A 24186-nucleotide genomic window follows, 5' to 3' on the forward strand; every position below is an offset into this window, starting at 1 on the left:
AGCAAGAGGAGCCAAGAGTCACTGGATCCTGAATGGAGATCTGTGTACTTAGTGGAACATTTTTTTTTTAAATACCCCATTTAATTAGCACTAGTTAATTAGTTTAATTTAATGGTGCAGGAAGCATTCCCAATACACATTAATTATACTTCTGTACATTGCCTGTGACAACAGCAAGTCACAAAGTGCTACTATCAATGCCTGCACATGGATGTACATGGGTGGGGTTAGAGGAGAGGCTAGAGCAGGCATAAAAACCCAGATAACGCTGCTGGGTTAAGTTGCAAGGGGTTATGCCTTAAGTGGGTGTGGCTCAGTTCTTCAACTGACTTTTTGGATTCTTGAGAAACTTTCCTTTCTACTGGATAGGTTTCTCAAAGAAGCGAAAGTAAGAGAGGGACTAATGTTCATCCCATTTTTACTTCTGGTAAACAGGTTTTGCAGCGTTTTATATTCTTTCAAAAACCTGATTGACCATAGGTAACAATGGGACAAAGTAAATAATGCCTCTCTCAAGGCATCCAGTTTTCTCTAAAACTACTGCCTCAGACCCTCCAAGTGTCCCTATTTTCCAGGGACATCCCTGTCCTGGTTTCTGATTTGATCCCGGAATGTCCTGATTTTTCTTAGGATATCCCTATTTTCATTGGAGAAATGTTTGAGGGTATGGAGATATCCAACCCCTGAGCCATCTGAAGGCAATCCTGTATAGGAAAGATTTTTAAAAAAATGTTAAATGTTTTATTATGTTTTTATATATGTTGGAAGTTGCCCAGAGTGCTGGGGCAAACCAATAAGATGTGTGGGGTATAAATAGTAAAATTATTATGGGATGGGACGTCCCTATTTTCATCGGAGAAATGTTCAAGGTATGTGTGCCTGGCTCGTGCTTGAGAATTGGAATGTTCATGTATTCATCCTCTCACATGTTCTATACTTCCTGCAAAAAATTAAAATCTTTTAAAACTAATTCAAAACTTTCTCTACATGGGGAAGTGATTTTTCCACCGTCCGATAGTTTCCCATGATATTCACATAAGCGGGGAGCAACCACTTGGAAGGGGCAGACAAAGAAGGGCCTCCCTGGGATGATGAATACAGGGTCTGGGCTGGTTCATGAGAAGAGATGAAGTTTCCAAGGTTTTGGGACCCTGAGCCACATAAGGCTTTATAGGTTAAGCCAGCACCTTTAATTAAGTCCAGAGATAATTGGAAGCCAGTGCAGTTGTGCCAGAATTGGTGTTATATGTTCAGACCTTCTTGCGCTGGTCAACAGTCTAGCTGCCGAATTCGACATCAGGTGCATTTACTGATCCATTTTCTTTTTTTCTTTTTTTTCTCTTTTATTAATATAAATTTTATTTTATAACACCATACAAACAAAAAAGACAAACACAACACATTCACACCAAAAAAAACTAAATAAAGAAAAAAATATATATATACTCCTGACATAAGACAACAACAAATTAACTACATTAACTACATAACACACAACACTGACTGACTTCCCTTCATCTCGGTTTCGGAATGTGTTATAAAATTTTTCTATCTGCAGTTTCTTTTCCTCAAAAAAAAATTCTTTACATCACAAGTGTTATATCGCACCTACTGTGTTTTTTAGTTTTTTTTACCTCTGTTTCCATGTATGCCATGAATTTATTCCAATCTTTATTAAACTTTGTGTCTTTTTGATTTCTTATTTTCTGTGTCATTTTTGCCAATTCTAGATAGTCGAGTAGTTTCGATTGCCATTCATTTATGGTTGGGATTCTTGGTGTCTTCCAATTCTGCGCTATTAGAGTTCTGGCGGCCACTGTCGCGTACTGAAAGAGTGTTTGATCTTCCTTTTTGATTTCCCCTCCAATTATCCCCAGCAAAAAGGCTTCAGGTCTTTTTATAAAGGTATATTTAAAGATTTTTTTTAGTTCATTGTAAATAGATTCCCAAAATTTTCTAATAGGCTCGCACAACCACCACATATGATAAAATTCGCCCTCCTTAATCTTGCACTTCCAGCATAATTTATCACCAGTTTTATATATTTTTTCCAGTTTTACGGGCGTTACGTACCACCTGTACATCATTTTGTACATATTTTCCCTGAGTGTTGTGCATGCCGAGAATCTCATACCTTTATTCCATAGTGCCTGCCATTTATCAAACTCTATGTTATACCCAAAGTCCATTGCCCATCTCACCATTACCTCCTTTACTTCTTCATCTTTGGTGTCCCATTCGAGCAACAGGCTATACATTTTTGATAGGAGTTTTGTTTTACTTACTGATCCATTTTCTTAGGCGAAATTATATAATTAATTTTTGCTTGGGGGCGGCGGGCATGTTCACATGTCTTCCTTTAGCCATTTGTTCATCCCACACTTTTCAACGCATTTCTCATCACTTTCCAAACTGCAAAAAGTCAGGTTCTTTTTTAAAAAGTGAATTAGTTGCACCAGGATGACAGAGCCCTTTAATCCACTTTAAATGCATTCCCCCCAAATAGTGACCATATGGAGGCACCTTTGCTCTACTTCAGGTAGAGGATGCCCATTTGACTCACAAGGTCATTTCTGCTAAACCAAGCTAAGCCCATCTGCCCTACACATGATGTCATATGTGACAGCAGATGTGGGACTATTAATGATCTAGCTTAGCCAAAAGGGACTTTGTAGGCACTTCAGCTGAATGGCAGTGCCCACAAAGCCCTGTTAACAGTGCTCCACAAGCCCCAACTGTCAACTGATGGTTGGGTATTGCACAGAGCATTGCAAGGGTCTAGTGAAATTCTTTGCGATGTACTCCACCATACCTGTGTGGGCAAAAAACCAAAGAGGTCCCTTTTGGCTAAGCTAGATTATTAGTTATCAGGTCAAAGATGGGTGGGTGACCCTCCTCACCTGTCAGACTTGGCCCACAAGGGATGGGGGAGATAACTATCTGGCTTGCTGGCCAGATCCAGCTCCCCACCCCTACTTTACTTTTATAAATAGATCTTGTAGCCCAGCCTTCCATCTTAATATGGAATTACGGTATAATGCTGGCCTGAGGATTGTTATTTGGCTCAACATCCCCGGATAGTACTAAGTGCCTAGCAGCTTGCAGCATATTGAATTCCCTCGCCTGACTTCTTTCTTTCCTTCCTTCCTGAAGTTGAGGCCCTGAAAATCACTCCTCGTAGGGCTCTGATAAATTGCTATGGAGACAGCAAACTTTTCCTCTTCCTTACTGCACAGGTGGCTGTTTTGTCCTACATTCCATCCTAGCTCACTTCCTGTTGAGGGCTGTTCTAGGGTCCTGTTTCAGTGATCATAGAAGCAGTTCCAGTACACAGAAATATCTGAACACTCGGGTATCCTCTGATGACAGGAATGTTGGAGCTGGGATGGTATTATTAGAATAGTGTTTGGCAAGGAAGTCAGAGCAGGGAGCGTGTTTACTAGAGAGCTTTGTGCCCAGGCCAAAGGCATTAAAATGCTTGAAGATCTGTAAACAGATAAGAGAGAGTGGAGAGAAAGTACTTAAGATGGCAGAAAAGGTGGCTATAAAAATAATCTCTATCTGCTGGGAATTTTTGGTCCGTTTCATAAGACAGAAAAATCTCCATTTCAGGGGACATGGCCTAGAAATTTTTTTACATCTGAACAGGAAGACACAGCTCAACAGCAGGGAACAGCTGCCTACACATAACTGCTGACCAGACAGAGAGAATCTTGCAAAAATAACTTACCTATCTGCACAATTTTCCATATTTATACATCTGTCTGTGTGTCCACCTTTTCCTCCTGGACTCACTTTGCTGACGTGGGAAGTGATGGAGAATGTAAAAAGTGGCTTAGTCATCAACTTGAGACAATAGTTTATAAGCTGGCATGAATGTCTTCGTGACAACCTCAGCCATCTCCTCCTCCTTTGCACACCTGTTCATATGTTTACAATTCTGCTGCCATCAAGTGACATGGAACTGCTGAGGTATTCCAAACTGCTGTGGCTCTCACCTCAGACTGTGTGTTCAAAGGAGTTCTGGTCAAAAGGAAATGCCTGTCATGCATAACAAAAGCCAAGGAGCAATTATAATTATAAGTGTAATAGGTTCAGGCTATCACAGGTCCAGTCTCTTATTCCTTTCTCCCAAACATAATCACAGGACAGGTTGAAGCAAATTGTATGTGCCACTGTATAGGGTTAGAGCAGCTTACCTGTATGCTTTATTATGCTGCCTTTGAGGTCTGGCTGAGGGAAATACATAGAGTGACTGTCAGACAAATTTTATACCTGCCACTTAAAGTGCTTTTGAGCTTCTTTCCATCTGTTGGTATGAATGTGTGAAATGCAAAAATGCTGTTTTAAATTGATTGTATGGGGGGGGGGGTTAATTGATTGATGACTAATGAAGGAAGGTGGATTTATAATCTTATTTCAACTTCTGTGTGTTTTTATGTCACCTGTGAAAAGACACATTCTTTCTGCTTTTTAGTACCCCACTCATCATTTTCCTCATTTCACTATATGTATTTGGGATTCCCCCCCCCCCACACATTTTAACCTTGGGGAAGGCCTCCTTATGTCATAGTTAACAGGCATAGCTCTCTTGCCCAGTTCCCTCTCCTTCCCCAGGGCTGTCTGCTTCATACCTTCCCCTTGGTATTTCTCCCCTCCGCCTGGTCTGGGTGAAACTTGACAATCTGGGGTCAAACTCTGCCAGTTGTGCTAGCATTTGTTTCCTCCAGGATGATTTGCAAATGCCCAGAAGGCTTTTTCAGACTGTGTTCATCTCAGGGATGACCAGAGAGTGGTGAGAGTTGTAGGAATTCTCACAGGTGAAATCGGTTGTTTTCCTCTCAGTCTTGTTAGTTACACCGGAGGGGCAGAGAAAAGGTGAAGGAAACTGCATTGTGGAACAGGTAATAGTGAAAGAAATGGTGGCAAGACGGGGAGAAGAACGGGGCAGGCAATGAAGAAAGGGCAGTACACAGTGTTCGGCTCTGGCACCTACAATAAGCGATAGGATTATATTGGAGTCTGGTCATAGGGAAGTATGGACCAGCATCTGAGAGAGGCAAGTAAGGTGAACATCTTTTGCTTGAGCAGCTAGACATTTAAAGTAGGAGACCCATGATTTCTAAGTGGTGATAATGCACACTCAGTGAAACAAAGGAAGATTCCCAAGTGCACTGTGATATGCCTGTGCTAGATTATGCCAGTGCGATTTCAACCTAAGTGTGTGTGTCAGGGGTGAGGAACCTATTGCCTTCAAGCTGTTGTTGAGCTCCAATGTCCCAGCCAGCACAGAGATGTTGAGAGCCATATGTCCCCAATCCCTGGAATATGGGCCATGGAGTATGTCTGTGCATGTGCATGTACAGATGAATATGTGCATATATAGACTAGATAAATAGAAGCTGTGGAGAGCAACCATGGGATGCTCGAACCAGAGTGGGAGAAGAGAGCAGTAGATGTGAGAGAACAAGGTGGTTATCCACAGTGCAGCTGTGAGCAGACTTTGAGAAATATTGTCCCAGAGGAAGAGGTAAATATGAAAATAAAGATAAGCATTATTTGTGGAGTCTCCCACCCTTACATGTTCCCACTGTTTGCTGGGAATCTGGCTAGTAAACAGATAAAATGGGGGAGAACATCCTCTCATAGGCTAACTGAAAGATAACTTTTCCTTCAGTCTGATACATTGGGAATGTGGGTCTTGTCTGGTAAATATTGAAGAACACTAACACACCAGCAGAATTTTTGAGTCTTTTGGCCATACTCTCAGCAATCATGGATCACATGAGCACTTACTAAATTGTGTGAGACATTAAATCCTTATTAACAGCTTAAACATAGCCTCTTAGCCATAATTTCACATTTAGGTTTGCTGGGCCAATTTCTCCACTTTAGAAGATCCGATCAATTAAATGTGTGTTACTTGTGTTCTGCAAAGCCCCTGGCTTGAAGCATCATGCAGAAAAAAAGATACAGTTAAGAGAAAGTGAAACACACTTTAAGTCTCACTGAAATAAAAAATAAAATAACACTGTGCTTAGATCATGCTGATTTCAGTGGATTGTATTAGTTGGGATTGTAAAGAACTATGAGTTGAACTTGGATAGAAATTAATTAGCCACATTAGTTTAGTTTTCTTAAATTTTTCCATCACTTACCATGACCAAAGGAAATCCCAAAGAAACTGAGCAGAAAAAGTGGAAAAAATGAATTCTGATAAACTATGCAGTATAACAGTATATAATGCAGTTTCTGTGCCCTATCTTCCCTCAGTTTATCACAGGTGTTACAAGAAACAGTAGTGCCAAGGGAGAGAAGCAAATCTTCAATAACAGGTAGCTGTGTTGCTATTTTAGCATTAGTGGCATGTTTTGGTTTGGTTTGGTTTTGAAATCCTAAAAGAGCATATTTGGTCCAGGACTGCAGTCTTTACAAATGTTTCAGGAAAGAGGAAGTTTTGAGTATGTCCGTTCTCTTGTAGAAGGCCTTGTATAGATTGTAATGCTATAAGGACAGTTTATCTGTAACACTGTAGACAGTTGGGGATGCAGGGATTTCTTGAGCTGCCCTGCTTTCACTATAATGTCAGCAGCTATAAATTAGGGATTTAAAGGCTCAAAAAATTTCATCCCCTCTCCAAAATTTTCAATTTGATTTGGCAATGCATAATCAGAAGCATATAGTCCACCTTGACAGATTAGAGCTACCAGAGCAGGTGTTTTGGTTTCATTCTTTCAGACAGTCGGAGGTGGTTTTGTTTTTATTTTTTTGGATGGGGAATGTAGTGCTAACACCCTGAAAGGAAATGGTGATCTGATTCCTGGAGAAAAAGGGGTAGGAATCTAATTTGGAATTGAGTGAGCGTAACTGTTTCCTGTTATTGAACATGCCTTTTTTATGCAACATATTTTAGCGTATTGTGGCATCTCTACTCCATGTATTTCTGGATTAAACTGATTTTTAAGATCCTTTCTGGACTGGTTTTATGCCTGGTTTTGGAATAAAAACTGTATTGATTGCATTAGTGCATAAGTAGCCAAGGCAATGCCTTCAAAGTGTTGTTATACTACAATTCCCATTATCCCTGACCATGTTGGCTGGGGCTGATGGGTGTTGCAGCCCAACAACAACTTGAGAACATCAGGATGGCTCCCCCTGTGTAACCTATATCAGTAAATGGACATAATGAGTGTGACCTTGTTGATTGTCCTGGACCTCTCACATAACTTCCAGTGCAATTTACTATGGTATCTTTCTGGGTACTTTGTGGTGGTAGGATTAGGGAACACAGTCTTGCAGTGGTTCTGATCATTGTGGAGGATTGATCCTAGAAGGTGGCTCTGGGAGATTATAGACTTTCTAGCCTTTGGCATTCAGGGTGCCACAAGTTTTCATCTTGTCCCCATTGCTTTTTAATATCTGTATGCAATTACTGAGAATGGTCATCCAGAAGTTTAGGCTGAAGTGTCACCATACACTGATGAAATTCAGCTCTACCTCTCAATATAAGCAACAAACCTGAGGAATTAATGTGGGTGAACAAATTCAGTGCAGATAAGACAGAGGTGCTGTTGACTCAGTGCAGATAAGACAGAGGCTCTGTTCCTCTGCGTGACTATAGTCAAATCTGTTTGGGACTTGGTTATCCTTCCTTGTGTCCTTACCCCTTCCTTTCTGGATTTGCTGGTTGTAGCTTTTTTCCTGTTGCTTCATGGTGAATGGAACAAAGTTTTCTCCATTCACTTGTAAGGAGCAGGGAAAGGGGGCTGAAGCAGGAAAATCCCTTTAGCGGGAAAACAATCCCTACCCTTGCATACAATAAGATATGGCAGATTGTATAGGGTGAAAATCAAGTTTTAAATTTTGCCTAGGATTGCAAAAGAGCCTGCACTTGTGTGCATTATCTGAGCTTTTCTTTCTGCTCTTTTAGAAGGTTGAAGAAGGCAGTCAGGATTCATGTTACGTCTTTCCTCCCAAAAAAGGACAGAAAATGTGGATTGTGAGAAAGAGAGAGGACCAGTCCTTCTAGCCCCTTCCTGTGTTCTTCCCAGTGTGAATTCATTTTCCCCTTTTGGAGAGTATAGTGTCTACAACTCCATTTCTGTGTCATGCCAAGCCCACTAGTAGCCCACCCACCCTGTTCCAGAAACAGGAGTTCCATTTTAGGCATGCACACAGGCATTTGTTTACCTGTCCATTGCCATTTTTTAAAGAAAACAACAACAATAAACTATGTTTTCTAGTATAACAGACTTGCACAAAACAGTAGGTTAAAAAATAAGAAAGTGTGTGTGTTGTGCCTAGATGCATAAACAGTCCACCAATGGAAGTAGAGAGAATAGTCCCCACCCACATTGAAAGAACCCACACAATGTGCTTCAGTATGTCCACAGTTGGGTAACATGAAAAACATGTTCGTCCCTGTCCCCCCTGAAAATCTCAGTTAAAGTTGGGAGGATGGAGAACAACGCCAGCACAGGCTGCCACTTGAATGAGGACAGTTTCGTGTGGACAACCTGAAAAATATACACACATGGGATGCATCGATTCCACTTCAAAGTAAATCCTGAGACTAGCAGAATGTTTTTCTGAAAGCTCCACACAAAGGCAGGCTGTGCTATGCGAAATGCAATCTTCCTGCAAGTTATATCCCCACCTACTGGGCACAGTTAACTCTGATGCATTCAAATACCCTGCTGGTGGCTGCTGCAATATTTCATAACGTACAGAAGCCAAGAGTTAGAAAAATATGTAAACGGCAGTTGTGGCTTGCAGCTTCCTTGAATTATCTTGAGGTGTCTTGTTTTGCTTTTAGATATGTGTGTGTGTGTGTGTGTGTATGTGTGTGTTTTGGTGGCAGTGGGAGACTAAGAACATGTTTTCCTGGGAGAGGTAACACTTTGCTTTGCTTCCCTTCAGGGGCCTTTTCATGCTAACTAAAACAAGAACAGCAGCCAAACGCCCAGAACTATGACATCGGCCACTGATTTTGATCACTTGGAGATTCAGCAGCAGTACAGTCGGATCAACGCTCGCTGGGACGCATCTGACGATGAGCTGGACAATGACAACAGTTCTGCTAGGCTGTTCGAGAGATCTCGGATCAAAGCTCTGGCAGGTACACACAGCATTGCCTCATGGAGACATTTCTTTATACGCTGATCCCTAACTTTTCTCTCCTCACTGAGTAGTAGCACACGTTTGTAGGATCTGTTTTTGCTGCTATCCCTTCATTTTTCAAAGAGCCCTCTTAAGAGCTCTGCACAACCTGCAGGCCGCCAGCTCAATTACCAAGCACCAGTCTGCCAAGTTCTTGATGGCTTCTCTGTTTTTGTAGTCCCAGGCAGGCAGGCAGGAAAAAAGAAGAGCTTTCTTAAGACTCTGGCAGCCTAATGTATGTGGCTGGTAGGTTGCATTTGGCTTGGGTTGGTCAGGTTGTCTGGGATTGCCTTAGAGCCTAATATTATGTTAGGTGGTGCTTATATGATTCTTCACCATAGGCTAGTGTCAGAGCATCTTGGAGGCTTTAATGTAGCTTTGCAGATAAATACTGAGGCCATATATCACCTGCTGTGGCCATCTGCCCCTCTCTCATCCATCATTCCCTTTTGCTACCATCATATCAAGGACAGTCTCTCAAAGAGAAGGGGAGAGAGCTCACACACTTAAGTAGCTATATAGCAGGCTGCGGTTTCCCCACAGCTGGGGAAATGCTGTATGGCTACAAGACCCTGCAAGCACATACTCACATACACACATGCACTTGGAAGGAAAACAAGAGACAAGGTGTATGCAGCAAACATATTGCTGTATTGTGTTTCCTTTGTGGTCAATAATCAGGTGCAGAGAGGTCTGAGTAGGCAGGTGGCAGTGGGAAAGGTGGGCAGACAAGGGGATTTGTCAAGTCAGGCACCCACTAAAAGCTTTGTTTTGCAACTAGAAAGCCAGTGCTTGCAGAACAAGACTGTTAAGTGTTTTTAACAGGCTTCTTTGCACTTGGGAGAAAGAGAGATGGCATATACATTACCTACTGAACCGCATAACTTTGGGCACAACACAGCCGTGTAGAATGAATGAAAAGCTGAGTGTAGACAGATGAAAGTGGTAGGAATTTATGTTTAGGCCAAGGAAAGGCCTTCCAGTTCACTGAGAGAGGAGGCAGAAATGGTGGGAGATTCTATTTGTGAATCTACAGGGGTTCTTTATTTAAAGGGATATTGCTGTATATTACAGGCCAGATTTCAAGGGCAGAAGAGTGTCCACCTAACTTGGTAGCCTTCTGGATGAAAGCAAGAAACTCTCCCCATGTCATTCATATATCTGGCCTGAAATCTCTAATTTTTAGCAGAAAAAAACATTTTTCAGCCTTGATACAAAATGCTAATTTCAAACCAATACAAATCTAAACAAGCTTCAGACTTGTTTGATTATTGCAGCTTCTGGCCTAAGATCTTTAAGGTTTGTAGATCTTGGAAGTGGCAATGAAGCTTTAACAAATGATCCTCAGAACAGCTCACATTTGCAGTCTAGAAACACGGCTCAAGAATTCCATATGATGAACCACCTGCTGTATCTTCATTTGAATTGTTCAGTTAATAACTGGCGTGCAGGATGATATTTCCCAGCCTGCGTTTTAATGCTTTATGTGCAGCCTCGGTCCTCTAATGAAGGCTTGAATCTGACATGTGCCTCAAGTCACGACTCTTAACAAAATCTGAATTAGCTGAACAATAAACTGAGATCATATTGTCTAAATATTACTCACTCCCCAGTTCACTTTTGTATTTGAACCCATCAGTTTGGCTAAATAGAATTTTAAGCCCTTGGGAGCCTGGAGCTCATCCAATTAAGTCGGGTGGGTGGGAGGAAGAATCTAATGCAATTAGAGGGGTCCCTAGTCAAATGCACTTTCTCCCTGCAGGGGAAACGTGCAATAAACAGGCAGTAATGTTCCTTAGCACAATATATTGGGGAATAGGGCAAGTGAATTCTGCGTTGGAGGATTCTGGGGGAAATGGGAGAATGAAGCAATGATAGTTTACTGCAGGTACGCTCCTCAAGAATTTGGAATTGCCTGCAAGCTTCCTGTTGACAATACACCATGTGGCAAACCCAGTTGCCTGAGTCCTAAGAAGCAAGTTTTCTTTAAGCATGCCTTCTGTGTGGCTTCACAGCAAGTTCAAATGATGTGGGTTAATTATCTCTGAACCTACATTGGGTGTTTCCAGATGGCCTGTTCTATTGAACATTTATCCTGATTTCTTCTTATGGAGATTAGATAATGTTGGCTATCTAATGAACAGCCATTCCAGTTTGTTTGCAGGTAGGTTAGATGATGTGTCAAACCATTATCCTGCACTTTCTAGTATATTTCCCCATCACTTTCCTTAGCACAACCTCCCCACCCTGTCCCCCATCTTTTAGGGAAGTGAGTTTGTTGCACAAGACCTCCCAATCAACTGCAATTTTACAATCTGAATTTGCCAGTATGTGATTGGATCCAACCAGAAGATAGTGACAGCCTGGAAGTGACCATGATGTACCATGACTGTGAGGACAAAAGAGTGGTGAAAGGGATGGATTTTTCTTTGAGTGGCAGGCAGGTGTGCCTTGTATTTGTCAGAATGCTTGAAGGCCAAGGAAGTGCCTGAGGGCTTATCCACACTCATCTTTCCTCCACTGTTTCTAGGCATGGTCCATGATTTAAAACATTGTGTCCAAGCCCACCCTCCCACCCTTTTTCCCCCCTCTGGCATTTTCTTTGCAAAAACCTGCTCTTTAAAGTTCAAAAAGAGCAGGGCAAAGAGCAGGAAAGAGCAAGGCAAAAGGTAAGTGTGGATAAGCCCTGCGTATTACTGTGCCCCAAAGCACAGTTTGTCCCTTCTTCAGATGGGTTCAAACAGTACCCTGCTGTTATCAGTGATTCTGGTAACTGCCATAGCTATTTTAGTCACTCTGACACATGACTTGAGAATTACATTTTGGAAATTCCGTTCTTGGATTCCTGACACATCGCAAGCCCTGTACCCAGTAGCTAGCTTTCTAAAAGCTGCCTGATTTTAAAATGGAAGTGCACCTTAGCTTCTTTCTCCTTCATGGCTGGTTCTTGCCTTCCATTCCTCGCTTTACACAATGGAGGGGGAGGCAGAGTGAGAGGAAAGGCTAGGATAGTTTAAATTAAATTACAGTGATGATACAATTAGATGAGCTGTATATTGTTCATTTAGTTTTCTGGTCCTGGGAAATGTAATTAGCATCAGAGTAAGTATCAAATTGTGGACATGCGGCACCTAATAAAAAGTTCTCAGAACAAATTCAGACTCTCTCTTTAATTGATCTGTGTAACTGAGCTTCAAGAAGTCTATAAAGGTATAATAGTGAAGAAGCCAAGTTCAGGAACATATTTTAAACAGCTCTTGTTCTTACTGCAGTGTCTTTTTAAGCTTCAAAGATCATTAGTGTGAAGGGCAGGAGGCAAAAAATACTGTACTATTGATCAAGCAAGAACCAAATTTCAATATCCTAATACTGAAATCCTAATATTCATATCAGGCCTGGCCAATCCAGAGCTTCATACTGCCTGAAAGTCACATTTGCCAGTTTTTCAGAGCTTTGTTCTCTACTGTGCCTTAAGGTGGTTGTGATTTGTCAGCACATGCAGTCTTGATTGGCTCAGCCTCAGCCAATGTGATTCCCAGTTCAAGGCTTTATGTCCCTGTGACAGAGTGGGCCCTTGAGGGTCACGTGCACCACACAAATTAAATGGAAATGCAAACAGCTGCTGTCACAAAGTAGACTCCAGTGTGGGCAAGCCCCCAGGGCAGCCATGCTGCTTTGTTTCCAATAAGTGCATGTCCAGTAGCTGCCTGCTGAAATGTTGTAACTCCAGAATGGTATTCTGGACAGTAGTGGTAGCTGGGCTTTGGAACTTGAGTGCTAGAGAATAATAGTTATAGGGGAAGTTCAAGGAACTGTGCAGGGCACTAAATTCTGACCTTTACAAAGCTCCTGTCTGGCTTTGGGGATCTTACCAAATACTGTCCAAACATTTAAACTTTCCTTGGATGCTATAAGGCCTAGAAGCTGACTAGTTTTAAAACAAAAACAAATCATTGAGATTATCAGAATACAAAATTTCGCACCGCATACCAGAGTTTGCACCTGTGCAGCAGCTTTACAGAATTCATGTGGGTGTGCATTTTTATTATGAGTCTATTATATCTTAGTCACTGAACTCAAAGATAGTCTTTTCTTGTTTTCAGATGAGCGGGAAGCCGTGCAGAAGAAAACCTTCACCAAATGGGTGAATTCCCACCTGGCACGTGTGACCTGTCGCATTTCTGATCTCTACATGGACCTCAGAGATGGAAGGATGTTAATCAAACTGCTGGAGGTTCTTTCTGGAGAGCTGCTGGTAGAATTCCCTCTTACTTTCGCTCTTCTATGGAACTAACAGTGCATAAGATATATGAATTCTTGCCCTAAGGAAAATAATAATGTTCTTCCTAAGTATACTTCTTGGATTACAAAATTCTTATTCTGCATAGAAAACAAGGTGCAAATTGTGTGTAGAGCATCAGGAGTAATGATTGTGGATACAGGTTTTTCACAGTATATACTGGCACCGGGAATCCATTTTGTGTTTCCCATTTTGAAATTAGTTTAACCTGTAAAGTTACTCTAATGCAGGCTGTTTTTCAACAGCCATCCCTTGCGAGATGTCCTTCATCTTCTCCTTTCAGCACATGGCACATTGTAATCTAGATGAGATAAGATGACCATTGGAGAACAAGATAAATGGAAGATTGTGCTTTGGTGTTGTGGACTGGGTCTCACAAAAGTGAGCTTTGTTCTGGTTCCATGGTTGTATGATATCAGATATCATATGCACATACTATGTTTTGCATTTTTTGCTTTTGAGAACAAAAAGTAGGCTGCACGTTTAAGTAGGTGAGAAGAATTAGTAGGCAACTTTGTAATATGTAGCTGAAACGTATGTATGTTCTGCGTATTTGGAAACCTTCCATTTGTCATTATTTTAGCAAAGGTTTAGAGCCTGCGCTATTGAGGAGATCCCCTTTTGCTATTGCAAGGATTAGAATTTGTTTCTTAAAAGAGAGTAGATGCAATGTGGATGTTCTTCCTTCAGGGAACTGGGTGATGGCCGAACACTCTTAGAAGTCTAAATACCACCTTTTCCTCACTTCATAGCCCAAACCCACCAAGGGGCGCATGCGGATCCACTGCCTGGAGAATGTGGACAAGGCCCTGCAGTTTCTCAAGGAGCAACGGGTACACCTGGAGAACATGGGCTCTCATGACATTGTTGATGGCAATCACCGTCTGGTGCTGGGCCTTATCTGGACAATCATCCTGCGCTTCCAGGTGAGTGCTAGGCCAGATCCCCACAAAAAGACAAAGAGGAGGTTATCAGTAGGATATCATGTTCTGACAGCAGCAATAAACTAGGGTTTATACCTGTTGGCAGATTACTATTTGGGGTTTTCATATCCACACTCTTGCTTGTCTAGGGTTGCAATATTTCAGAAAGTGAAAATCTGGATGGAAACGTTTTTTTTAGTTTTGCCCAAAGTTGATGAATTTTTTCAGTAAAAAAAATAAATAAATGATGTTTCTGAGCTATTTTTAAGGGAAATTGGCAAAAACATCACTGCTTACATTGGTCGCCATATGTTCGGATTTCCCCGGACTGTATTCTAGGAATGTCCAGGAAATTCCAGACATATGCCAACCCTATGCTTTTCATATGCTGAAAATTAATTCTTCCAGGCTGGAGCAAGTTGCCAGCGTAGAGTTTTTATAGAATGGATGAAGCCATGTCTTCTATTGTATGTTAATAAATATTGCTCTATTGAATTGTAGCCATTAGCACTCTTTGACTTTTCACGCCGCTAAAGGACATAAAGAAAGCAGAGAAAGAAGCAGGAGATCTTGCCACCCAGGGATGGGAAAGTCTGCTGTGAGGCTTGGAGGAAGGAAGAGCAAGCATACTCCTGAACTCTTGAGCTCCCAAAGCATGAAATTTCTCTCTCTCTTTCTTATAAAAGCAGCATCCCTATCACTGTCAAAAGCCCTGTTTATGGTTTCCCCAAGCTCCACTGGAAGGTTTCAGTGCAACTCTCAATGACAATTTCTTCAAGGATGAAATGTTGCTTCCATAGTATTGTAACTTCTGCTGCATCGACCATTGTGCCAGAGATAAGGCTGTCCCATAATCTGAGTATGTGTGCTAGAATTGCTCTCAGGTGTCATTTTAGGCTGGATCATGTCTATTTGTTCTGGGGCTTGTGCAAACAAGTTACACATACAACTGCTGCTGTGGGCAGCAGCTAATCCCTTTTTGGTTGTACTAATCTGACCCATTGTGATATGAAAGGATGCTGGTGGTTTTCAAAGCAGTTCAAGTGTAAGCCTTTTTGGAGCAAGACTGTGCCTTTCTGCACTGTCCAGCACAAAAGCCGACATGCGGCAGTTTATACTTAGCAATGTTAATAACACCCTAGCTGAGAATCCATCTTTTTTTTTTAACGCTGCAAATAAGATGTCAGGAGAAGAATGAAATGTTTGGTATGTTTGCAACTCGTTCAGTGCAAACCTATGCATGTTTACTCAGAAGTAAGTCTCACTGTGTTCATTGGGGCTACATAGGATTGCAGTCTGAATCACTGGGAGACCAGTGACTGAAGGTAGGGTGGGTTTTTTCTTCTTCTTTAGGTGTATTACCAGAAATAGGCGTCCTGAAATAGGTGCCTGTCTTACAGTTTTACATTGTATTATAACATTTATATTGGATTTTCAACTTTACGTTATAAATAATGTTGAGAATTTAACTTTAGTTTGCGGTGGTGGATAATCTAACCACCCTTATGTGATGTGTTAGATGTGCAGAAACAGCCAGATCCTGAACTTCCCCTTGCCATCCTGTCAGACATGGTCCCTTGGAGTCTTTTTAGCGGGAGATGATCTCTAAATGGGCAGCAGCAGACAGCATGGCACTTAGATCCTTATGAATAAGGGTAGGGTCTAGATCAGTGTCTTAGTGACAGAAGGGCCAAAGCTGGGCTTGGATTCAGAGGTTGGCTAATAATTTTGGAAACGACATCAGAAATGTTTTGCCAAGAAGCTCGTCACACCCCCTCCCTAAATGTATAAAGCTCCCTCTCTTTTTGCGGTCCCACCAACATTGGGATGAAGTCGCAAAGGTGATGCGAGAGAGCTTGACCAGAGTCCAGGGCCAGCAGAGCACTACCTTCAGCACTGCCTCCTGGACTTTGGCCAAAGTGGTCTTTATAGGAGGCTTTGCCCATATTTTACTCCAGGGGTCTTTATATAGTGTTGTGCCTAGGTTGTATTCTCATGCCTAGCGCAATCCATCTGCATTTCCCATCTTGCAGTCAATCAGCAGTTTATAAATAAAAGAAACAGAACCCTTTGAGTACGAAGCAGAATGTTCAAAAACCGTGGTGAAGCACAGGCTAGTCACTTCCTTGAATAACCTTTGAAGGAACGTCCTAATCTGTAACAACTTAAGCCAGGAGTGTTTAACACCCTGAAACTTGTCATGTAAGACATTCCTTGTATAGGTCTCCCTCTAGTCATTAAATCTCTAATTTTGTACAACCCTTTTTCCTTCCACCCCTGATATGAAGCATATGTATCTTGAAAGTGGAAAGCAGGGGCGATTAAGAAAAGGTAATAAGGGGGAGTCCCTGGAACAAATAATAGTGTTCAAGGTGGAGTGGAAATGGTGCGGTGCAAAGTACACTTTGGAATGGCAATATTGTTCAATAGAAGAGGCATCATAATCCATTTACTGTGCAAATTCAGCAGATTCCCCCTTCCCCATGTTGTAATGATGTGAAAGGACTGTTACCTTTGCTAAGTTGTGTGTGCTAAGAACCTGAGATGCACATACTGATTCACAAAGCATCTGTAGTGATAGGCCTTTAGAGTGGAATAATTTTTATTTCAATTTAGATCCAGGACATCATTGTTCAGACTCAAGAAGGCCGGGAAACCCGTTCCGCGAAGGATGCATTGTTACTCTGGTGTCAAATGAAAACTGCTGGGTATGATGACTGCTAATATTTCCAACTCAATGAATGCACTGTGACCAGTTGACTTAAGCCTGCAGAACCAGCTAGGGAAACCTGCATGGGACCATGATGTTGGGCCATGTTCCTACTCAGTTCTTACAAATGATGTAACTAAATCTCTCCATCAAAGTATACCACAAAGGACAGAGATCTTTCAGGACTGTCTCATAAGGTTGTTTTAAAATGGGACATATGACTGTTTTTATAATTGTCCTCATAATATTCTCCTTTGTGCCACAACGGCCCCGTTCTCTGTAAAGAATCCAAGCACAGCTTCTCTCCCCTCCACCGCAATTACCCTGGTATCTTTCGCTTTTCATGAAGGCTTAGGCCTTGTAATTGATTCCTTATATTTTTGAAGGAATCTCTTTTGGATTGTCCTATGTTTGGGACAAGGTGAAAATATGTAACGTGTTTTCCAACATTGCACTTTGGTGGGTATACCAATTCTCGCAGTGGAGGGGAGCAAGAATCCCAGGCAGGGCATCTCTGGGGGCCTGTTCTTCCAGCTCTCTCTGTAATGTAGCCACTGCACATGCTGACGTCTTGTTTCAAGTGCCATGAACTGAGTCATTTGTGGGTAGACTGATAATGCATGGAGAACTCTCTATAGGGCTTTTTTATTTATCACTTTATATGCTTGAAAATCTACTTCAGGAGGGTGCAAAAAGCCCAAGCATCCCATGATGTGTTGACCTTGACATGACTGTCTCAGCGCAGATGAAACTAGGAGCCAGAACATTTCCATTTTCACAGTGAGGAGAATCAATTGCAGGAGTAGCCCCTCTGATCCTCATCATTATTATATTGTTTTAAAATGGGAAATCTGCTTCCAATATGATTAACGGAGCATATATATCTTTGTGTATTTTTGGAGTGCATAGAAGGAAGTAGCTAGAAAGGATGGAAACAGCCTGTGGGCCACAGTCAGCATTCATCCAACCCGGCGCCCTTCAAATATTCTGAGCTACAACTCCGGTTATCCCTAGCTATGTTGGTTGGGGCTAATGGGAGTTACAGTCCAAAGCAAGTAGAAGGCACCAGGTTAAGGAAGGCTGAGCTTGTCCATCCCATGGAATGCTAATTGGTCTTTGCTGGTCTTAGAGCAGAATTCAGGCGCTACCAACATGGTGCCTTCCAGAAGTTGTTGGACTACAACTCCCATCATACCTGACCATTGGCCATGCTAACTGGTGCTGATGGGGACTGGAGTCCAACAACATCTGAAGGTAACCATGTTGGCTACCCCAAACCTGGATGATCAGAATTGTCCATCCAGACCAAACATCCTTCTTTTTATGGAGCAGCACCTGCACTTTGAAATGCAAACTGTGCCTGTTAGCATTTCCCACATCTGCCTTTTAATTAAAAGTTAATTCTGGTGTTTTCCAAAGTACAAGATGTGGCTCAAAAATGTAACTTGTGCCAGTCGAATTGTGCATTGGTTGTTTTCTCTTTTAGAGAAAAGCTTTTCCTCATATAAAATAATGTCTGTAATTGGATTACCGTTTTGTAAACTCTTGGACTGAATTATAAATCCTTTTGTCTTTCCTGCTATTTCCCTTTGTAACGCAGCTATCCCCATGTTAACGTCACCAATTTTACATCCAGCTGGAAGGATGGCTTGGCATTCAATGCCCTTATTCACAAGCACAGGTAAGGACTGGGGACAAGCCCTTCAGAGAACTTAAGTGCAGTGGGTTGATGGACACCTGAATGTTTTGCTGGTGTGCCTGAGCTAGCCTAGTAATGATGACTGTATGTGCACACATTTGGCCTCATCTTTCCTCCATGAATTCTGCCTCCTTTCCTCCACTAGTTTGCTATAAATCTCAATTATCATTCTTGCTATTTCTGCTATTTGGAGGCGAGTGCCATTTCTTATGTGTCCAAAACGTCATGATCCATGAACACAAAAGAACGAGGCCAATGAGGACTGAGCATGCCCAGCAGTCATGGAATGCTGAAATAGACTTGCATTCAACCAACTTTTTACTCAGAGTAGACCCATTGAAATGAAAAGTCCTAGGTTATTTGTGGCCATGAATTCCCATGGGTCTATTCTGAATAAAAGTTAGTTGAATATAACTCTGAATGTTGGGGAGGAGGGAGATATTGTGTGTGAGGAGGAACAGAATGGAGTATCTCACTGACAGAGATGCTGAAGAGGAGCAGACCACACTGCACCATTTTGTTGCAGGCCTCACTGGCAAACTTAGCTTTCACTTCCTTTTGCATGGTCAAGTTGGCCTACCACACTGCGTGCTTTAACTTTCCCACTGTCCTCTTAATTTTTAGGCCTGACTTGATTGACTTTGAAAAGCTGAAGCACTCGAACGCCAGGCACAACTTGGAGCATGCTTTCATTGTGGCGGAACGGCAACTTGGCATCACCCAGCTTCTTGACCCAGAAGGTGAGTTTGTTTGGCTCTGTGCCTGCCCTTTTTAAATTGAGAATTGAGCTGACGAGGCAGATGAGAATTATACAGAAGAAGTGTCCGTAAGTGCTGAGGAAATGGTGGTTCACCTGAGGAAGCCTCTGAATTGGCTGCAGAATGTCTGACTATAGAATATCATGAAGTTATGTATACATAAAGGTGGATGCAAAGCTCTGAGGTTTTTTTTGCAGCTGTAAGCTCTCTCACAGCACAGTCCACCAGAAAGCTCTTCTGTTGCTGCATTGCTCTGAAATGAAAGGGAGTTACAGGGATAGCTCAGTCAGCAGAGCATGGGACTCCTCATCTTAGTGTCGTGGGTTCAAGTCCCATGTTGGGCCAAAGATTCCTGCCTTGCAGAGGAGTGGACTAAACAACCCTCATAGTCCCTCCCAACTCCATGATTCCTTGATTCTAAATCTTTCTGTATTCTGGTGCATGCATTTTTTAATCAGAGCCTTTGATGCTGTATTTTTAGTCTGCTGTTCCTGATCATGGGTTTTATTATGATGTGTTATGTGTGTTTTGTTGTTCAGATTGTTTCCCTTCTTTCCTATATTTTTATTTATGAGCCACATTCAGTCTGATTTTTTTTATAATAAAAAGGAAAGCTATAAAGTCCAAATTTAAGCCCTGCACAGAGACACAAATCAGCCACGCTGCATGCAATATGAAAAAGTTCTTGGTGGAAGTCATTCCTCCAGTTGTGCTCCATGAATGTTTTTCTGTAAAGCCAGCATAGCTAACGGTTAGGCATGATGGGAGTTGTAGTCCCAACAGCAGAGAGGACCACAGATTCCTCCTGGTTTGACAGCTGTGGAGTGTATTAAAAAAAACCTATCCCCTTAGCACTAGTCACAACTTTGATGGTTTAGGCCTTAGGCGGAATCCTATAGTCTTCATTCAATTGGGTGGTGGTGAAGTGGTTCTCTGCAGCGGCGATAACAGGGTACCCCCATTAGAGGGGTCTGGAGGGAACTCTCGGAGCCAGTTGCATAGGGCCAGTGGGCCATAGAGCTTCCCTCGGCATTGGGGGGCCATCCATGTAAACTTGCGTTTTGCAATGGCTCCACCCCCGAATAGACCCTATCATGCCTCAGTTCCCCAGCGTGGGAGCTGGGAGGGATACACGCCCAATGCCTATGCCAAGGCGTCTGAATTCAATAAAGTTCCATCCATATTAAATCCCAGACCGTTGTTGTGTCCATTCATTTTCCCTCCTTAGCAGTTAGGCGTGCCGGATGGGGGGACTCTGCGGCCAGGCACGCAATGCAAAATTCTTCTACAATAAGTTTCTCCTACAAGGATGGGCAGTGTTGTTGTTGTTGTTGTTTGTGTGTGTTTTTTAAAAAAAGAATTACTTTGTAATAAAGAATTGGGGGAAATGTCCCCACTGTGTAGCCAGGAGATGGGTGGATGGGTGGGAAGGGGAAGAAGCAAAGATCTTCCTGGGACTGGTCCAAGTGGTCCATCAAGTGACAGAAGTGGAGAGGGAGGGAGCGATGAAGCTGAGTGTCAGCTCAGTTACAATCTGAGTAGGCTGTGGAGTTCTCTTGCTGTGAAGAGCGAGGTGTGTGTATCTGAGTGTGCTGTGTTGCTTTCAAGGGGTGGGGGGTGGCAGTGCACACCAGCTCAGCTCTGCTCCATCCACTTGCTGTGTCCTGGGCTGTAATGACATGGCAGATGCTACAGTGATTCTCAGGTATTGGTCATCACCTGAATGCACAGGAGGCACTGGATCTCACTTGCTCTCACTGCTTTCTAGAGTTCTCCCAATGCTGGTGGTGCATGAAATCTTTTCCTCCCCCCCCTTTTTTTTTACACCAGCAACTTCCTGTGGGTGCTAAAAATTGCTTGCAGGGCCTATAGTTCACCATGCCTGGTTAGGTGAGAGGGAGTTTGTGCCCAGCAGTTAGTCAGCTGATTAATTACCAAGCATGGCTTTCTTGAAGTCAGAATGCAGTGGTGCTGAACCCCATGATACAGTTTAGATGACACACTTACCCCTAGAAATTGTGGGAAGTGTTCCTGCTCCTCAGTAAGTTGTCGTACTGTTAGAAGGCACATACCTCTTTCCTTTCGACATATCGCATATCCTCCCCATGGAATTCAGTACAGTTGAGGTTGTAATTATTTTGCTTTTGTTTGTTTATTATAGAGTCAGGGCTGCTACATGCATTATTCCATTTAGGAAAACAAGTTCTTATGCCTCTATCTTTGCTCCCATGCATTCCATTGTTTTCTTATCTGAGGTTGGCTGGGGGGTGAGGTGGCTCGTTCTGCTACATTGTGGTGTTCTGCTACAAATTGGAAAACAAAGCTCTTGGGCACAATGCAGAGCTCTCTTGACATTCTGTTTTCTATTCAGATGTCTTCACGGAGAACCCGGATGAGAAATCCATCATCACCTACGTTGTTGCTTTCTACCACTACTTCTCCAAGATGAAGGTGCTTGCTGTGGAGGGGAAGAGAGTTGGAAAGGTAAGGACATGGTCATATAATACCACCGTACAGCAGGCAAGTCCCCTTTCCGCCCACAGAAAACAGTTTCTTTACTGCTTCCTTACTAAGCCATAATGACTGATAAGCAACAAAGGCCAGTAATTTGCTGCAATGGCAGCCCTGCCGCCTCTCAACCTCCTCTTCTGCTAGGCTGGCTTTCTTCACATATGGGCTAGTCCGTTTAATAGCTCTTCTTTGCAGCTATTCTAGTTTGAACTTGTTATTACTGAATACGAGCAATATTGTATTATTGTTTATTTGACATAACCATCCCTTTCCACAAAAAATGCCCCTAAACTACTTAAAAATCCATTAAATACATAAAAGCATTACAATAATTTAAAAACAAATGTATAAAAAATACCCCATTCCGCTTTACTCTTTGATTCCCAGAATGCAGCTGATTTACTCAAGCCACTGAGAACTGAGGTAGCCCCTATCATCATATATAGACCCACCTTGGTTCTGTTAGTATCTTGGTTAGGCCCTAACTGCCAGAGGTTGTGGAAACTTCTGACAGAAAAATAACTGTGAGGGGTGAGAGACTCTCTGTTAACTACCAGGGAGTGGCTTTTCCCATGTGCCTTGCCCCGCCCTCAAACCCTAGGAGCCTTTATAAGGGAGTAGTATGTTTATAAAGAAGTTTGTGTGTGATAACTCAGTTTTAGTTCCTCTGCCTTAACATTTGGTGGCATCTTGCTATTCTCACACATCCTTTTACAGCAGGACAGGTGGTTCTTGTTAATCTTCCCTGCAGGCCTGAGACTTCCAGCCTGCCATGCAGCCCAGAATTTCTAACGTCAAGCTTGTTGACAGTGCAGAAGATTCCCATATGCAGGATCTGTAGGTTGACCATGGGCTTGACATATTTCCTCGAGCAGCAGGTGCCAGGGGAGCAACACTTTGTTTATTCCTTTCCTCAGGTAATGGACCATGCGATGGAGACTGAGAAAATGATCGATAAGTACAGTGGACTGGCTTCAGACCTGCTGACGTGGATAGAACAGACCATTACCATTCTCAACAGCCGCAAGTTTGCTAATTCTCTGGCAGGCGTGCAGCAGCAGCTCCAGTCCTTCAGTACATACCGCACAGTGGAAAAACCGCCCAAGTAAGCACCTGTCAACTGGAAGGAGGATGCCCCCCCCCTGCTTTTTGCTGATGTTTACCATTTCCCCCCCAGTAGCTTAAACTGTGCCCATCTGCATTGTGACTCATTCGGTTGTGATCCTCGGCTTTCTGTGCAGATTGGGACATCGTGATGATGATAATGATACTGTAACAAATAACAGTGAGGAGCCAAGCTGAAGGGGAACAAGGCAGTTGATGTACCCTGAATTGCATTTTGTTACGATGCCAAAATAAAATGCAGTTTCAGTGGGTTCTTTTGGTGCAGTTCTGCTGCCTTTCTTCTTCTTTCAAACAGGAGGAATTTGGCAAATGTTGCTTTGTGAATGCCTAGCGATCCCCTGACCTTGAGTTTCAAAGAGAGGAAAAGGAAAAATGCCTCCCCTTCTATAACTCTACAACCAAGGGTTTCTAAACATAAAGATGACAACTTGATGGTAGCTTGAAAAAGATACCATGTAGTGCTGGTGTTATGTTTTAGAGGCTACAATCCCAAAGACGCTATTGCATATGTGTAGGTTTGAATCAACCCCAAATAGCTATAAGGTGTTTGTGTTCCAGTTTTTTAAAAGAACTTTTGTCACTATCATTCTTTTCAATTTATTTTAATTTATTATTTATCTGCATGCAAATTGCAATAACTGCCCTAAACGCTGATAAGTTAGACTTCTGGATAGATGATTAGGTTATTTCACTGCTTTTTACCATTAAGCTTCTATGGCCTGAGCTCAGAACACACTGTATTTCAGTGACATTAATAGACATTGCTTGTGTTGCTCATTGTATCTTCTTTACCTAAAAGTATGTTTTCTCATTTTTGCTGTGTTCTTGGGCAGGTTTCAGGAGAAGGGAAACCTGGAAGTCCTGCTGTTTACCATCCAGTCAAGAATGCGAGCCAATAATCAGAAAGTGTATACACCTCACGAAGGAAAATTAGTGTCTGACATCAACAGGGTACCTAATGCAGTCCCTTAAAATTGTTAACAGAAATGTGATATATTGAG

At 42.4% G+C, this 24186-nt stretch overlaps 1 protein-coding gene across 11 annotated transcripts in view; it reads left to right on the forward strand.

The window, feature by feature from the left end:
* SPTB (spectrin beta, erythrocytic) overlaps window positions 1-24186 on the forward strand; it is a 97012-nt gene that overhangs the window by 28164 nt on the left and 44662 nt on the right. For 8 of the 11 annotated variants that reach the window (XM_081003284.1, XM_081003288.1, XM_081003290.1 and 5 more), the window contains 9 exons: window positions 8920-9118; window positions 13263-13414; window positions 14212-14385; window positions 16999-17090; window positions 18693-18773; window positions 19416-19531; window positions 21921-22033; window positions 22978-23165; window positions 24019-24136. In XM_081003284.1, the coding sequence (XP_080859410.1) occupies window positions 8971-9118; window positions 13263-13414; window positions 14212-14385; window positions 16999-17090; window positions 18693-18773; window positions 19416-19531; window positions 21921-22033; window positions 22978-23165; window positions 24019-24136 (1182 nt within the window). In that variant the 5' untranslated portion in view covers window positions 8920-8970. Of the gene's footprint in view, window positions 1-6273; window positions 6336-8919; window positions 9119-13262; window positions 13415-14211; window positions 14386-16998; window positions 17091-18692; window positions 18774-19415; window positions 19532-21920; window positions 22034-22977; window positions 23166-24018; window positions 24137-24186 lie in introns of all 11 variants that reach the window. The other 3 variants (XM_081003286.1, XM_081003289.1, XM_081003285.1) reach the window with 1 other exon arrangement.

The sequence above is a fragment of the Podarcis pityusensis genome, assembly GCF_964106645.2.
Source record: "Podarcis pityusensis genome assembly, chromosome: 1".
In the NCBI taxonomy this organism is placed as follows: Eukaryota; Metazoa; Chordata; class Lepidosauria; order Squamata; family Lacertidae; genus Podarcis; species Podarcis pityusensis.